The 16,484-nt window shown below is 39.7% G+C and overlaps 1 protein-coding gene across 2 annotated transcripts; it reads left to right on the top strand.

The window, feature by feature from the left end:
- The first annotated feature begins 2,979 nt into the window (after positions 1–2,979).
- Positions 2,980–16,234, top strand: LOC117092219 (guanylate-binding protein 1). Of its 2 annotated transcripts, XM_033225507.1 has the most exons (11): positions 2,980–3,194; positions 5,403–5,611; positions 8,312–8,439; positions 9,210–9,319; positions 9,586–9,782; positions 10,388–10,630; positions 11,432–11,712; positions 12,339–12,551; positions 13,351–13,453; positions 13,691–13,884; positions 15,871–16,234. In XM_033225507.1, exons 2-11 carry the CDS (start codon positions 5,422–5,424, stop codon positions 15,982–15,984), a joined length of 1,773 nt encoding a protein of 590 aa, XP_033081398.1. In that variant the 5' UTR covers positions 2,980–3,194; positions 5,403–5,421; the 3' UTR covers positions 15,985–16,234. The 2 variants fall into 2 exon arrangements, with proteins under 2 accessions (XP_033081398.1, XP_033081399.1); XM_033225508.1 differs by lacking the exons at positions 13,351–13,453; positions 13,691–13,884; positions 15,871–16,234 and adding an exon at positions 13,049–13,344.
- The last annotated feature ends 250 nt before the right edge of the window (positions 16,235–16,484 follow it).

Raw genomic sequence — 16,484 nt, 5'->3', positions numbered from 1 at the left:
TCTATATGTTGTGGACCTGAAACACAATTATATACATATTGTTTTATATAACTGTCTTATAAAAATTAGTTAAAAAGAGAAATAAGAAGAAATATGCATTTATACTGTCTTTTATAACTATATAATTATCTTACTGGGGCTCTTTGCTTGTACATGTGGATGGGTATTGCCATCTGGAGTCATCTGCTTTCTGCCTGAAAATCTTCTTTTATTAATAGTATTTCTTGTAAAGTCAATTATCCAGTAGCAAATTTTATTTGTTTCCAGGCTTGAATCTCCCCCTGGTTCACACTCTTTTTCAAAAAAAGTCAGTTTCTGTGGGAAAAGCTTTGGAGCTCTGATTTTATGGACTGCCTCTCTCTCTCTCTCTGGAAAATATCTCTGAGCCATGACCCCTTCAACTGGGCAGAGGTGATGGCTTCTGCTCTTTTCCAATTGCCCCTCCCAACATGGAAAAACCACCCTACAAGTGAACCAGAGTGAGGGTGACAGGCCAGGATTTCTCATTCTGCCATTCCCGAGCTACAGCTGAAATCTTCTTCCAAAAATTATAACTAAGAATATTATCAGGTGAAAGAAATCTGACCTGACTCTATCTTACTTCTAACCTCCAAGCTGTCCTTGTTCAACCCTGAGCATAGGCCGAACTGATACTGGAAGGAATTTAGTCAGCCCTTTCCGAAAATAAAACCCCTTCCTCCCTGAGGACTAGACTGACTTTGCAAGACTAACAAATCAGTCATGAGATTAGAAATTATGGTCTGGGAGTCATGTAGCTAGAGGCCACAAGATTCCAGACCTCTCCAATTGCCATCCAGGTCAATAAACTGGCTCATCTGGTCTTGCGGCCCCCACCAGGAACCAACTCATGCAAGAGGACAGCTTTGATGCCCTGTGATTTCATCCCCAACCCAGCCAATCAGCACTCCCCACTTCCCAACCTCCTACCCACCAAATGATCCTCAAATGTCCTCCAAATGTTTCTGAGGGTCTCCACGTTTTCAGGGAGACCCAACTGAGTAATAATAAAACTCGAGACTCCCATACAGCCAGCTCTGTGTGAATTAAACTCTTTCTCTACTGCAATTCTGCTGTCTTGATAAATCAGCTCTACCTAGGCAACAGGCAAGGAGAACCTGTTGGACAGTTACAGAACCTCTGCTCTATGAGTGGGACTGGGAGAGGTTGGGAGCCCTTGACTTCTGGCCACACTCACCAGAAAGTTTGTCTTTACGACTCACTATTGGAGGGGATGAAAAATTCTGGTGGATTAGCACTCCTGATGGGATATATTATCCCTGCTTAGAATGTGAGAGGAGAGGCAGCCCCACCTTCTTTCCACAGCCCCCAGTATGGAAACTGGGGGCTTTTGTCAACTCGAACTGAAAATGAGGATGAAGACGCCTGAGGGTCAAGTGTCACAGACTCTTGTTAATCTTACCAGAGTTATAGGAGTGCTCCTTCAATAGATGTTTCATTGTGATGTACGCTTCCAGGACAATTTGCAGAGATTTTAAATGGTTCAAATAATTTTGACAGATGTAAGAATGTTATGCTCTAAGAAGTAAAAGACTTTAAAGTAGTTTTAATAATAAAGGAGCTACAGTGTTAAGGAAGGATAGAAAGAGTTTAGATAAAATTATTTTATAAAATATGAATGAGAAAAGACATTATATCTGCATTTTATATACATCTAATATATAATTGTAATGTGTAAGTAAGAAACGCTTCGCCAGGCCTGGTGGTTCACACTTGTAATCCCAGCACTTTGGGAGGCCACGGTGGGTGGATCACCTGAGGTCGGGAGTTCAAGACCAGCCTGACCTACCTGGAGAAACCCCATCTCTACTAAAACTACAAAATTAGCCAGGCATAGTGGTGCATGCCTGTAGTTCCAGCTACCTGGGAGGCTGAGGCAGGAGAATCGCTTGAACCTGGGAGGTGGAGGTTGCAGTAAGCCGAGATTGTGCCACTGCACTCCAGCCTGGACAACAAGAGTGAAACTCCATCTCAGAAAAAAAAAAAAAGAGAAAAAAGAAAAAAAGAAATGCTCACACAAGGTTGGGTCTGGCGGCTCACACCTATAATCCCAGCAATTTCAGAAGCTGAGGCAGGGGGATCATTTGAAGGAAGGAGTTCAAGACCAACCTAAGCAACAAAGTGAAACCACGTCACTATAAATATATTTTTTTAAATGAAACATTCACTCAGGCTTTTTACTATTTTATTTGTTTTGCTGTAAAATAGAGATAGTGCCACTTATTCTGTATGTTAGAAGTCTTTACTGAATTAGACACAAAACACTAACAGCTCTTATAAAACAATCTATAAAAATAAAATCACACTATAATGAATTTAAAAATAAAAAACCTGTAAATAAAATATTTCCACAATTTTTCACTTGGCAAATAAGCAGCATAGTGAAGTAGTTCGAGAAGAAGGTATGGGATCATCAGTGCCTGGGTTCAGATTAGTTACAGTGCTATGATTTTAGACAACTAATAAAGTCTTTCTGTGCTCAGTTTCTATAAAACCATGAGGAAATATTACGAATTTTCAGTTGTGTGATTCATGTAAAGCCATCAGTACTGAGCCTGGAACGTGAGTACACATGGAGCCCCTCCTGACTGTGTGCTGGGCATTAACTGCCAGGGGCTGGGTGTTCATGAGTGTGCTAAACATGCCCTTTCCTTATGTACTACACCAATCAAAGAATAGGCAGCTCCATTGTGAGTGTGTCTATTATTTTAGGAAATTGTATCTGAAAATTAACGTGATGCCTCCTCATTCTAAGATTCTCAAACTGACTCAATCCATGAGACACGTATCATTGTATTCAAAACCTAATGGACATTTTGTTAGACAACAAATGGTTTCTAAGGTTTCCAACAACAACCAAAACAAACAAACAAAAAAATAAACTTTGAAACTTTTGGTTGAGCAATCATTAAACCCTCCCACTGACACACTCCAGTAATTCCATTTATGGTAGTGGAGTCAGTGACTTGAACGAAATACTTTCAGTTTCATATTACTCTAAGTCCATTACAAATCTGCTAAATTTCTAAATATTTCATAACTGAGGAAATCCCAGACCTACAACGTTGGAACAGTGAAATATTAGTCCAAGGATCCAGTGAGAGACACAGAAGTGCTAGAAGCCACTCCTCGTGAACTAAGGAGAAAAAGGACAGGTAAGAACTTTTGCTCCTTCTCATAAATCAGCTTTCTCTCTAGCTCCAAAGGATCTCAGCTCAGGGATATGGAACTTATAAGGTTGTGGCAGGGATGGGAAGGAATTTATAAAGGTCAGTTCGTTTTCTTAAAAATGACCAGGACCAAATTAGGCTGCAGCTGAGCCTGACGTGGGACACAGGTCAGATGAAATCCTGGTGTTATAAGAAGCAGCATGGCTCTAAGTGCCACTACAGTGCTTGTGTTGAATGAGACACCAGCAGACGCGAACTAAACTGAGAGTTTGAAATGCATTAGGATAGTCTTTCTCTTTGTTGACACTGTCTGTGTTGACTAGGGACATGATTACATCTCCATTGTCAGTGATGGAGCTTGCTGAATCCTGCTTCTATGCAGCTAAGAAATGGAAAGAGTTACAAATGAGTTCTTTTCATGAGAAGGAAAGAAGAGCAACTGAGAAGCAGAGTAAGCAACCCACTGACAGGGTTAAAGACAAAGAAAAAACTGAAACCCATCATGAAAGCAGTATACTTTTTATTACGCTTTTGAACTTTGTTTCAGAATGGATTACTTTCTTTAGAAATAGACCAGACTCACTAATTTCCTAGTGCCCACTGATCCCCTGTCCCTTAGAAGTGAAATTCAACCCCACTGCTTCACTAAAGTACTTCCAATTTTGTTTTCTTTTAGTAGAGAGTGGGGCCTAACTTGTTTCCTCTTTAATTCTCCTGTAATGCATCTCTAAGGAAAATATCTTTGCTTACTTTAACCTCTCCATGCACTCAGACTACTTTGATCCTGCCTGCTGGAAAGTCTTCCCCTGAATTCCTTGTCAAGACACTAGCCTCATTCATGGCCTTCTGGTCTGGCAGTCTCTCTCTCTGTCTCTCTCTCTGTCTCTCTGTCTCTCTCTCTCTCTCTCTCTCTCTCTCTCACACACACACACACACACACACACACACACACCCATTTCCAGCTCCTTAGCTTCCTCTTCTCCACTCCTACTATTCCTCCTCTTTCTGTTTCTCTTTCTCCTACCCTACCAAATGGAAAACAGAACAAAACAGAAATCCTAAAGCTGCATCGCTGGAAATATATTTTATTTGAGCAACTTCCTAGGTAGCTCTCTTTATCTGCCTCTTGATCTTTTAATCCTTACTGCATTATCTGGGGAGAAACATTCAGTATTTGCAATTTTGAATTAATACCCTCACTGAGTTAGGGGCTACCTTATCGTGACTCTAATGAAACTGAAATTTCATGGCGCACTTTGGGAGGCCAAGGCGGGCGGATCACGAGGTCAGGAGATTGAGACCATCCTGGCTAACACGGTGAAACCCCGTCTCTACTAAAAAATACAAAAAATTAGCCGGGCGCAGTGGCGGGCGCCTGTAATCCCAGCTACTCCAGAGGCTGAGGCAGTAGAATGGCGTAAACCCGGGAGGCGGAGCTTGCAGTGAGCTGAGATCCGGCCACTGCACTCCAGCCTGGGCAACAGAGCAAGATTCCGTCTCAAAAAAAAAAAAAAAAAAAAAAAAATTCATGGCTCTTCTCTTGGACATGCCCCTTCAGAGCCCTCCGAATATTCCCTAGCCATATATTTCACATATTTGTATAGTTTTATAAAGTTTGCAAAAGTATGTTACATTGTTTCCACTTCCAGAATGGCACTGTGAGAAGCTTTGTCAATCCTCATTGCAGTGAAATAAGCATAAGCAGTTGAAGATGGAGGAAGCAACACATTTAAAAATCTTTGAAAATTATTCTAAGGGTAAACATCAAACTATGAACACTGATTCACTGTGTTGGATGTTTATTCACTGTAAGAATTAATAAGTAAATCAATATTGAATTCCTTACAAACAGCTAGGATGCAAAATAAATCCTCTAAATCCTATTCTATCTTCCATTAATTGACTAGTGAAAATATTTAATAAGAATCCAAAAAGAAAGTTTTCCACAATAAATTAAATGAAATATTTGGGTTGTGAGAGTAGTTGAGTGTTGACAAGTCACTGTCATGCTAACATTTTTTATAATGAGCTACTTTGACAATACTTCCATAACTTTCTCAGATGATACAGATTTCGCCTCATCTCTCTCACTGTCACACACAAAACTTTTGGCCATACTGGGGAATCTTATGATTATCCCTTATAATTCCAAAACACTAGAAATTTTCATTTATTTCACCTCTTCTCTTGTAGACAAGGGAACACCCTGGACATGGCATCAGAGATTCACATGACAGGCCCAATGTGCCTCATTGAAAACACTAATGGGCGACTGATGGCGAATCCAGAAGCTCTGAAGATCTTGTCTGCCATTACGCAGCCTGTGGTGGTGGTGGCGATTGTGGGCCTCTACCGCACAGGCAAATCCTACCTGATGAACAAGCTGGCTGGAAAGAAAAAGGGTGAGTGGCATGAGCAAAGATCTGCCAAGTCCCTTCTGTACAGCTTTTTTTAAGTGTACAGCTCTGTGGCATTAATGACATTCACATTGTTATACAACTGTCACCTCCATCCATATCCAGAACTCTTTCGTCTTGCCTAACAGAAACTCTGTACTAATTAAACAAAAGCTCCACATAAACCCATTGCTTGCCATCATTCTACATTTTATCTCTATGAATTTGACTACTACAGAAACCTCATATAAGTGGAATCATTCAATATTTGTCCTTTTATGACTGGCTTATTTCAATTCATATGTCTTCAAGTTTCATCAGCGTGTTAGCACGTGCCAAAACTCTTCCCTTTTAAGGCTTATTAATTGTACGTGTATACTAATTTGTTTATCTCTTCATCTGTCAATGGCCACTTGGATTGCTTCCACCTTTGTCTACTATAAATAATGCTAACAGGAACATGGGTGTCTGAATATCTGTTCAAGTCCCTGCTATCACTTCCTTTGGGAATATATCCAGAAGGGGAATTGCTGGCTCATGCAGTCATTCCATGTTAACTTTTTTTAAAGAAATCACTATACCATTTTCCACAATGACTGTACTGTTTTATATTCCCAACAGAAATGTACAAGGGTTCTAATTTCTCTACATCCTCACTAACATTTTTTATTTTCAGTGTTTTTTTTTTTTTTTTTGATAGTGCCCATATGAATGGATGTTAAGTAGTATCTCGTTGTGGTTTTGATTTTCATTTCCCTAATGACTAGTGATATTGAGCATCTTTTCATGTGCTTATTGGCCACTTGAATATCTTCTTTGGGAGAATGTCTCTTTAAGTCCTTTGTTCATTATTAATCTGGTTTTTATTTGTGTTGCTTTGCAAATTTTTTTATATTTTCTAGATATCAATCCCTTATCATATACATGTTTAGCAAATATTTTCTTACATTCTATGTGATGCCTTTTTTAACTCTGTCCATAGTGTCCATTAATACACAAAAGTTTTAAATTTGGCTGAAGTCCCACTAATCTATGTTTTCCTTTATTGTCTGTAGTTTTGGTTTCTTATTAAAAAAAAATCACCAAATCCAATATATAAAACTTTTACCCTTTGTTTTCTTCTACAACTTTATAATGTTAACTCTAATGTTCAGTTATTTGATCCATTTTCAGTTCATATTTGTAAGTTATAAGGTAACAGTCCAACTTTTTGTTTCTTGGTTTTTTTTTTTTTTTGAGACAGAGTGTTGCTCTGTCGCCCAGGCTGGAGTGCAGTGGCGCAATCTCGGCTCACTGCAAGCTCCACCTCCCGGGTTCACGCCATTCTCCTGCCTCAGCCTCCCGAGTAGCTGGGACTACAAGCGCCAGCCACCACGCCCAGCTAATTTTTTGTATTTTTAGTAGAGACGGGGTTTCACCGTGTTAGCCAGGATGGTCTCCATCTCCTGACCTCGTGATCCGCCCACCTCGGTCTCCCAAAGTGCTGGGATTACAGGCATGAGAAACTGCGCCCGGCCAACAGCTCAACTTTTTAAGGAGGTATCTCATTTCCTCAACATCATTTGTTAAGGAGACTCTCCTTTTTTCATTAAATGATCTTGACACCAGTACTGGAAATCATCAACCATATGTGTCAGAGTTTATTCATGGGCTGTCTCTTCTATTCCATTGGTTTATATGTCAGTCTTTATACCAGTACCATACATGGTTTTGTAATACGTTTCAGAACTCAGAAATTGTGAGACTCCAACTTTGCTCTTCCTTTTTAAGATTATTTTCATCATTAGGGGATCTCTGGAAATTTCATATGAAAGTTAGGATGGATTTTCTATTTATACAAAGTAATTGGAATGTTGGTAGGGATTACATCAAACCTGTACATCACTTTGGGTAGTAGTGACATCTTAAGAATATTGAGTCTTCCAATCCATAAACACAGGATGTCTTTCTAATAACTTATGTCACCTATAATTTCTTTAAAGGGTGTTTGAAGTTTTCACTCTACAAGTCTTTCGCCTGCTTGGTTAAACTTATTCCTAGGTAGTGTATTCTTTCAATGCTGTTAAATGGGATTGTTTTCAAAATTTCCTTTTCTTTTTGTTTGGAAAGGAAATTAGAATTTCCTTTCTAATTCTATTTTTTACACTAGCAACTGATTTCTCCATATTGACTTTGTATGCTGCAACTTTGGTGAATTGTTTTAAGAGTTCTAATATTTTTTTGTGGAATATTTAATGTTTTCTACAAATTATATACTATCATCAGCAGACAGAGATAATTTTACTTTTTCATTACCAATTAGGATGCCTCCTTTATGCTTTTCTTGTATAATTACTCTGGATAGGACTTGCAGTGTTCTGTGGAACACAATTGACAAAAGTAGGCACCCTTTCTTGTTCCTGATATAAGAAAAGCTATGACGCTTCATCATTAAATGTGAAGTGAGCTGTAGATTTTTAATATATGGCCTTTATTATGTTGAGGTACTTTCTATTTTTACTTTGTTGATTATTTTTATCATGAAAGCCTCCTGAATTTTTCCATGCATTGGATATTCGAATTTCCTATTTCTTTGATAGTAAGTAAGGTGAATAGTGATTGTTGTTTCAGTTCTCTCTCTTAACCTTAATTATGTTACCTTTTCCTTCAATTGCCAGAACTGCCTGTTACTAAATCTCCACCTCTGGTCTCCTCTCTCCCTTGCAGGCTTCTCTCTGGGCTCCACAGTGCAGTCTCACACTAAAGGAATCTGGATGTGGTGTGTGCCCCATCCCAAGAAGCCAGGCCACATCCTAGTTCTGCTGGATACCGAGGGTCTGGGAGATGTAGAGAAGGTGAGACTCAAGGATCCAATTGTGGAGTGAACCCCTCTTCTCTGAGTATTTTATGCACCATTTAAATTGTTTATTAACCATTAACTACAGGCTGTAATATGTGTGGGTTAACACAGATGCATAAAGGGAGCACAAATAATCCCAGTGTCATGAGTCTTTTCCTGCAGAGAACTTTGGTTAAGAATTTGGTTGCTAAAGCCTTGTGATTTTGTATTTAAACTTAAATTATGTCACTAATTCAGTAGCCTGAGAAAAGTGACTTATTTTAGCCTCAGCATTCCAACCTTCAAAATGTATAGAAAAGACCTATGTTGGCCACATAGTATTATTTTGAATATTTAATAAGATAATACATTTCAGGCGTATATTAATTACTTGATAAAATAGCAACTAATAGTATCAATCTTATATGTGAATTTTGTTATTTAAAAAAAGAGAAAATTTTAAATTTAAATTGTACTTCAGGCCTTAAAATGCCCACCAACCTTGAATTTTAATTTTACAATTATCTGTTGATGATCATTAGACCTAGTAAGAATCATAGTAACCCAAAAACACTCGTTGAAAAACTACCCAAAGCCACATCCTACTGAGAATAATTTTTGTATTGTCTTCCTTTAATAGGTCATTAGTGTTAAAAAAACAAAAACAAAAACAAAAACAAAACAAAAAAAAACCTCTAACATATGAACATAGTTTTACTACTGTTACTCTGGAAAGTGCTGTGACAATGAAACTTGCTCCTGACTCCAGTGTGTCTTGACTTCCAGGGTGACAACCAGAATGACTCCTGGATCTTCGCCCTGGCCGTCCTCCTGAGCAGCACCTTCGTGTACAACAGCATGGGAACCATCAACCAGCAGGCCATGGACCAGCTGCAGTATCCTTTGTGACCCACAACAGCACCAAGGTCAGAGGGGACACCTGTATTCATAAACCAGCTGCCTGACTGTGAATCCTCATGAATCAAACTCAAGAGGAGAAAACATAAAATAATGCAAGTACAGAGGAGAGACCCCATGTATCCACTTTAGACTTGACACTTAGGTTAGGAGTAAAGGAAAATGGAAGGTTTGGGAATGTGTTGAACTAATACGGGATGAGGTCCCTGTTCATTTTGTCACATTTCCTTAGTTAGCTACTCAGCTATGTGACAGAGCTGACACATCGAATCCGATCAAAATCCTCACCTGATGAGAATGAGAATGAGGATTCAGCTGACTTTGTGAGCTTCTTCCCAGACTTTGTGTGGACACTGAGAGATTTCTCCCTGGACTTAGAAGCAGATGGACAACCCATCACAGCAGATGAGTACTTGACATACTCCCTGAAGCTGAAGCAAGGTAACGGAGAGCTTCAACTGATAAATGAGGATGAGAAAACAAAAGAAATTATCATTTTTCAGTTTACTATTGCTAGTTTTCCCAAATTTGCAGTTTTCTATGTCTTCAGCTGGCTATTCCTAGAAATTAATGCTTGTTGAATATCCAGATTAATAGATGTTATTTTAAATTACATTTGTCATTGTTCTAGAACAAGTTTCTTGTTCTTTCACCTTTGTGTATGCTGTGATTAGGTTAATTTTATCTCCCTGCATAGGGTTTGTGATCTTCTATTTAGTCATAGAGTATGGAGTACAATGGATTTTTTTTTAAAGAACATAGACTAAAACATGAACTGTATGCTAGTCTAAGCACTGGCAAACTATAGCCCAAGACACATCATGGCCAATCCTGCCTGCCAGCTGTCTTTGTAAACAGGGTTTTCTTGGAATAATGCTATGCCCATTCATTTACATATTGTCTAAAGCTGTTGTCATGCTCCAATAACAGAGTTGAGTACTTGGAAAAGAGACCACCCAGCCTGAAGAGCCTAAAATATTTACTATTTGGCCCTTTATAGAAACACTTACATTAGGCAATTTTATAATTTTTTTACGCTTTTCTAGGTACCAGTGAAAAAGATAAAAATTTTAATCTGCCCCGACTCTGTATCCGGAAGTTCTTCCCAAAGAAGAAATGCTTTGTCTTTGATCGCCCTGTTCACCGCAAGAAACTTGCCCAGCTTGAGAAACTACATGATGAAGAGCTGGACCCCGAATTTGTGCAACAAGTAGCAGACTTCTGTTCCTACATCTTTAGCAATTCCAAAACTAAAACTCTTTCAGGAGGCATCAAGGTCAATGGGCCTCGTAAGTCCCCTTCCTAGTATTTCTGCTCATTGTTTAAGACTAGAGGAGCATAGAATAACTTCCACCTAGTTTCAGCTTTGAAAAATCCCAGTCTACTGCTATATTTGTGTTAAATTCTAGATGGTACCAATGTTTCTAATATATATTGTTACTCAAATTTCCCCAGTCTAGGAAAAGGCCAAAGGGAAAAAAGTTCTACTGCTTAAAATTGCCCTATGTAAACATAATTGTAAATAATTTAAATAGGGAAAATTTAAAAGTCAATTCTCATGGCTGTATTTCAAGGACACATATCTACATGTACTTGGTGGCTAGCACACTGAAAAGCACATATGCAACATTTCCAGCATTACAGAAAGCGCTTTTGAACAATACTGTGATAAAATAATCCAAATGGCTCCTTTTTATTGGAATAGTGTCATTTGTTTCATACATATTGATCAAATGCTTACTATGAATAGACTGAAAATATAGACATAAATGAAATAGATATGGTTCCTGTCCTAATGGTGCTTGGGGTTAAAATGGACACAAACATTCAATTAAGTCTATGTAATCTAATACAAGAACTCTCAAATGTTGGTATGCATACATATCTTCTGAGGATCTTACGAAAGAGAAAAGTCTAATTCAATAGATCTTGGACAGGGTCTGAGAGTCTGTATTTCTAGCAAGCTTCCAGGTGATACTGAGGACATTGATGCTGTGAGAAAAATAGGTGGTATTTGACATGCTCAGAATTACACAGAATAGAGACTTTCTTTACCACAAGAAACATTATCATTTGTTCTCCATATGCAGGTCTAGAGAGCCTGGTGCTGACCTATGTCAATGCCATCAGCAGTGGCGATCTGCCCTGCATGGAGAATGCAGTCCTGGCCTTGGCCCAGATAGAGAACTCAGCTGCAGTACAAAAGGCTGTTGCCCACTACGAACAGCAGATGGGCCAGAAGGTGCAGCTGCCCACGGAAACCCTTCAGGAGCTGCTGGACCTGCACAGGGACAGTGAGAGAGAGGCCATTGAAGTCTTCATCAGGAGTTCCTTCAAAGATGTGGACCATCTATTTCAAAAAGAGTTAGCGGTAATTTTTGTCTCAAATTTACACGGTTTAGGCTCATGGAAGCCAAAGTACTACAAGGAAAGAAAACGAGTATTTATTCTGGTAGAAGTAATTCCTCCCAGCTTCCATAATGGTGAAAACAACAGATTTGTAATTGCATCAATCAGAAGCCCCAGTTGTATTATTACAGATCCAAAGTTCTAAAACATTTTTTCCTGAATAATTTTCCCTTAACTTATGCATATAACGGACAACCAGAGCTTCTAATAAAATTACCTGCCCACTCTTCTCAGACTGACTTGATATTCTAGCCAAACGCAAAGAAAATTTTTATACTAATTATCTTGAGCAGGCTTCTGATCAGCCACATTTATTCCATATGAAATCATTAGTCCAATACGCAAAAGCAGAGTTTTCCTCTAACGGTTGACATAAAGCTATCAATCTTAGCCCTGAATCTCACCTCCAAAAAGAAAGCGACTTCAGTAGAAAGTGGGGTCAGGAGGAAGAGTGTGGTCCTGCTGAGGAGCTTGTCAGTTTCTCCAGAGTCATTAACTTTCTATTTCCAGAAGTCTTTCCCAAAATTCTGAGGTCAAGCTAACATCCTTTCCCTGTTACTCTTTTTACTTCTTATTTTTACATTAAAGGCCCAGTTAGAAAAAAAGCGGGATGACTTTTGTAAACAGAATCAGGAAGCATCATCAGATCGTTGCTCAGCTTTACTTCAGGACATTTTCAGTCCTCTAGAAGAAGAAGTGAAGATGGGAATTTATTCAAAACCAGGGGGCTATCGTCTCTTTATTCAGAAGCTACAAGACCTGAAGAAAAAGTACCACGAGGAACCGAGGAAGGGGATACAGGTAACCAAGATTCATCTGTCAGTTATGGAAAGCTGCTGACCTGCCTCCTACAAACACCAAAGTGACCAAGTCTCGTTGCACACAGATGTGCTTTTTTGTTTGCATAACATTCATGCTTTTATTCAATAACAAATGCAAAGAGACAGTTATACCAAATATGTCCTAGGTGCTCATCAAAGAGAGTACAGTCAATTAACTATTGAGTTATAAATTCAATTACCAGAGGAAGCACAAAGTTATTATTGTCATCATTACAGCTGGGCTTTTCCTGTTGCAAGAGAGGGGAACCTAATGATGGCTGCTTAGACAAAAATAGTAATTCATTGATTTAGGCTGCAAACTGGCTTTACAGGATAGGTGGATCTAAGGTTTCAAATAACATCATGAACTGTCTCTCTGTCCAGTGTTTCCCCATCCCCACAGTTTTCTCCCTTCCATCCTCCCTCTATCTGAGTCACTCTAATATTTGCTTTCTCAATGATGGCTTCATTCCCCAGCAGGCTCAGCCCATTTGGGACCACAGGATTACCAGTTCCAAACTTAGAGCCCTTAATCTAAACAGGACAGAGACCATCTTTTTCCCAGTATCTATATTAGCCCACTAAAAATGACTGCTAAGTAGGATGCTCTGATCAGCTTGCCAGGAGCATGTGCCTGTCACTCGGACAGGGAATTTAATCACCAAGAACAACAGGGTCAAGAGGAAGAATTCCCAGAGGAAAGGATAGCAGGAAGATGAACAGGAACACCTGCTTACAGCCATTTCTTACTGCTCACTCTGTGTTCTCTGGGTCCTAAGGCTGAAGAGATTCTGCAGACATACTTGAAATCCAAGGAGTCTATGACTGATGCAATTCTACAGACAGACCAGACTCTCACAGAAAAGGAAAAGGAGATTGAAGGTGAGGAGTGAGTTAAGAGATTAGATGGCCTCAAAAGCTCCAAAAATTGAAATAACTTGACTAGATAAACATGAGATGGTTTAACTAGAGCAGGATCCACAAAGGTGTGTCTTATTTGCTGTGGTCGTCTCTGAGTAGGGCATATGCAGTCAACAACAATGACAGGTAAGTGTATAAGGAAGAATGAGGCAACAAGATAACCCCACACAAATTTTTCTTCTTCCTTTTCCTCCACAGTGGAACGTGTGAAAGCTGAGTCTGCACAGGCTTCAACAAAAATGTTGCAGGAAATACAAAGAAAGAATGAGCAGATGATGGAACAGAAGGAGAGGAGTTATCAGGAACACTTGAAACAACTGACTGAGAAGATGGAGAGGGACAGGGCCCAGTTGCTGAAAGAGCAAGAGAGGACCCTCGCTCTTAAACTTCAGGTATCTAATTGCATCACCTTGAGGTTTCTGTTTTTCTGTTTTCTCTCCATTCTCCCTGATCACAAACTTAGTGTGGCAGGGAGAACGTGAAGCCCAGGGGAAGGACCCTGCTTGCTTACTTGTACTTTTCAATTCCTGTCTGTCCAGCCTGAACTGGCTACTGCCAAGTCTGGTCACTAAAAGATTTTTATTTGCAATTGTGTAACATTCAGTCATTTATCAGTATATCCTTCAATTCAAGGCAGCTATTATCTGCCAGGCATCGTTAAAATATCTGTATCTTGGCCAGGCGCGATGACTCAGGCCTGTAATCCCAGCACTTTGGGAGGCCAAGGCAGGCAGATCACGAGGTCAGGAGATCCAGACCATCCTGGCTAACATGGTGAAATCCCGACTCTACTAAAAATAAAAAAAAAAATTAGCTGGGCATGGTGGTGGGCACCTGTAGTCCCAGATACTGGGCAGGCTGAGGCAGGAGAATAGCATGAACCCAGGAGGCGGAGCTTGCAGTGAGCCGAGGATCATGCCACTGCACTCCAGCCTGGGCAACAGAGCGAGTCTCCGTCTAAAAAAAAGAAAAATCTGTATCTCTTGCTTACTACCATATGAAGAAAGAACTGTATCCTTATTACTTAAAAGAAGAAACAAACATTCCAAAAAGAATAAATAATTAAGTTCACACAGCTAGTAAATACATTGGAGCTGTCTTCATCACTTAGTGGAATCCACAATGATTATTTTTTTCTGTGATACCTAGTAGGAAATTAAATTTATGAAAACCTTTATGAGCAGAAAGGCTCCTAACCCTCACACCTGTGTGATACTCTGCTAACTCTGACCATTTTTTATGTCCTGCTCTCAGTTCGTTTTGAGTTGTGAGCTATGTGCAGAAACTCAGTGTGGTCAGTCTGGCACTTGGATTTCTTACCTATCTTCGGCTACCCCTGACACCAAGGTGTGGCAGCTTAGATCAAATTTCCTAATGCATGATTCATATACCTTATGAGATTTTGAGGATACTTTGCTTATTTCTGTGTTATGTCATATACATAATAGTGTAAGGAACATGGCTGTGCTTTGATCAAGGATAAGCCAAAGTACGATGTTCACACCTTGCGTGACTCCATGAGTCTAGAGCACAGGCGTATAATTCCACTTGTCATCATAGCCATGGAGACATAACACAGAGAAGCTCACCACCATAGCCATAACATAGGGAAGGCCATCACTTGGCTCTAAGCCACCATTGTCTATAAAAGGTATAATTCCCTGTTGACACTGTGCAGGTGCTGGTGCCCAAAGAGAAAGCCAAAGCTGTCCATCTTTGCAGACAGACAGAGGGGAACCAGGACACAGCTCAGCCCACTCATGCCTAGAGAGAGAGAAAGAGTTAAGCTGCTGACCTTGAAGGCAGGGGAGAGCCAGCTGCATAGCTATGTGGGGGGCTGTGGGACTAAGCAGCCAAGGCAGGGCAGACAGTGTAGACAGCTAGTGTGAGAAAGCTGTTGATAAGAGCTGCTGCTGAACAAAATCATATTCACCTGCCTATGGCCCCCCGAATGGTCTTTCTGCTCATCCGCCCACACCCTCCCAACCTCAACATGACCTGTGGCATAGTCGTGAGCCTGACAAATAGCATATGTATAGGTAGATATGTAAAAGAATGCATAGATAAGAGTTGAAGCCAAACATATGGTCAAAACTGCCCACCAAGCTGTATACAATTAATGGGGGGAAAATCAAGGCTGGTAATTTAGGTTCATCAAACATAGCAAAATGTATAAGCTGAAACTCTCTCTTAGCGGAAGGATTCCCAGGAGAAGAAATCCCGAGCCTGGATGCCCAAGCAAAAGTATAATGAAAACTAAGGCTAGAGAATATTTTGAGAGAAAATTAAATAACAAATCATTGAATGTGGAAACCAGATAGAATATTTCAATTTGCCTGATGCTACACTTTACTTAGCCTCTGTTTGTCCCTTTTTAGGAACAGGAGCGACTGCTTAAAGAGGGATTTCAAACAGAAAGCAGAAAAATGCAACATGAGATACAGGATCTCCAGAAGAAAATGAGACAACGAAGGACATGTACCATAAGCTAAAGACCAGAGCCTTCCTGTCACCCCTACCCAAGGCATAATTGAAACAATTTTAGAATTTGGAACAAGCGTCACTTCATTTGCTAACAATTAGATCTTGCATCGTAATACCAAAATTATAAAGGCATGCAGTACAGTGATCAAAATCATGTTTTTCCTTTAAAAAAATAAAAGACTGTAAATTGTGCAACAAAAATGCATTTACCTCTGTATCAACTCAGGAAATCTCATAAGCTGGTACCACTCAGGAGAAGTTTATTCTTCCAGATGACCAGCAGTAGACAAATGGATACTGAGCAGAGTCTTAGGTAAAGTCTTGGGAAATATTTGGGCATTGATCTGGCCAAGTCTACAATGTCCCAATATCAAAGACAACCACCTTAGCTTCTTAGTGAAGACAATGTACAGTTATCCATTAGATCAAGGCTACACAGTCTATGAGCAATAGTGTGATTTCTGGACATTGCCCGTGTATTATCCTCACTGATGACTTCAAGCTAAAG

This window comes from Trachypithecus francoisi, unplaced genomic scaffold (genome assembly GCF_009764315.1).
Source record: "Trachypithecus francoisi isolate TF-2019V2 unplaced genomic scaffold, Tfra_2.0 Lachesis_group12, whole genome shotgun sequence".
Taxonomy (NCBI): Eukaryota; Metazoa; Chordata; class Mammalia; order Primates; family Cercopithecidae; genus Trachypithecus; species Trachypithecus francoisi.
Note: the sequence above shows the minus strand (reverse complement) of the source record. Positions and strands in the feature narration are given on the sequence as shown.

Coding starts and splice junctions, on each gene's coding strand:
- LOC117092219 (XM_033225507.1), top strand. CDS start 5,422: ATGGCATCAGAGATTCACATGACAGGCCCAATGTGCCTCATTGAAAAC. Junction 5,612..8,311: donor GCTGGCTGGAAAGAAAAAGG/GTGAGTGGCATG, acceptor TCTCCCTTGCAG/GCTTCTCTCTGGGCTCCACA. Junction 9,783..10,387: donor CTCCCTGAAGCTGAAGCAAG/GTAACGGAGAGC, acceptor ACGCTTTTCTAG/GTACCAGTGAAAAAGATAAA.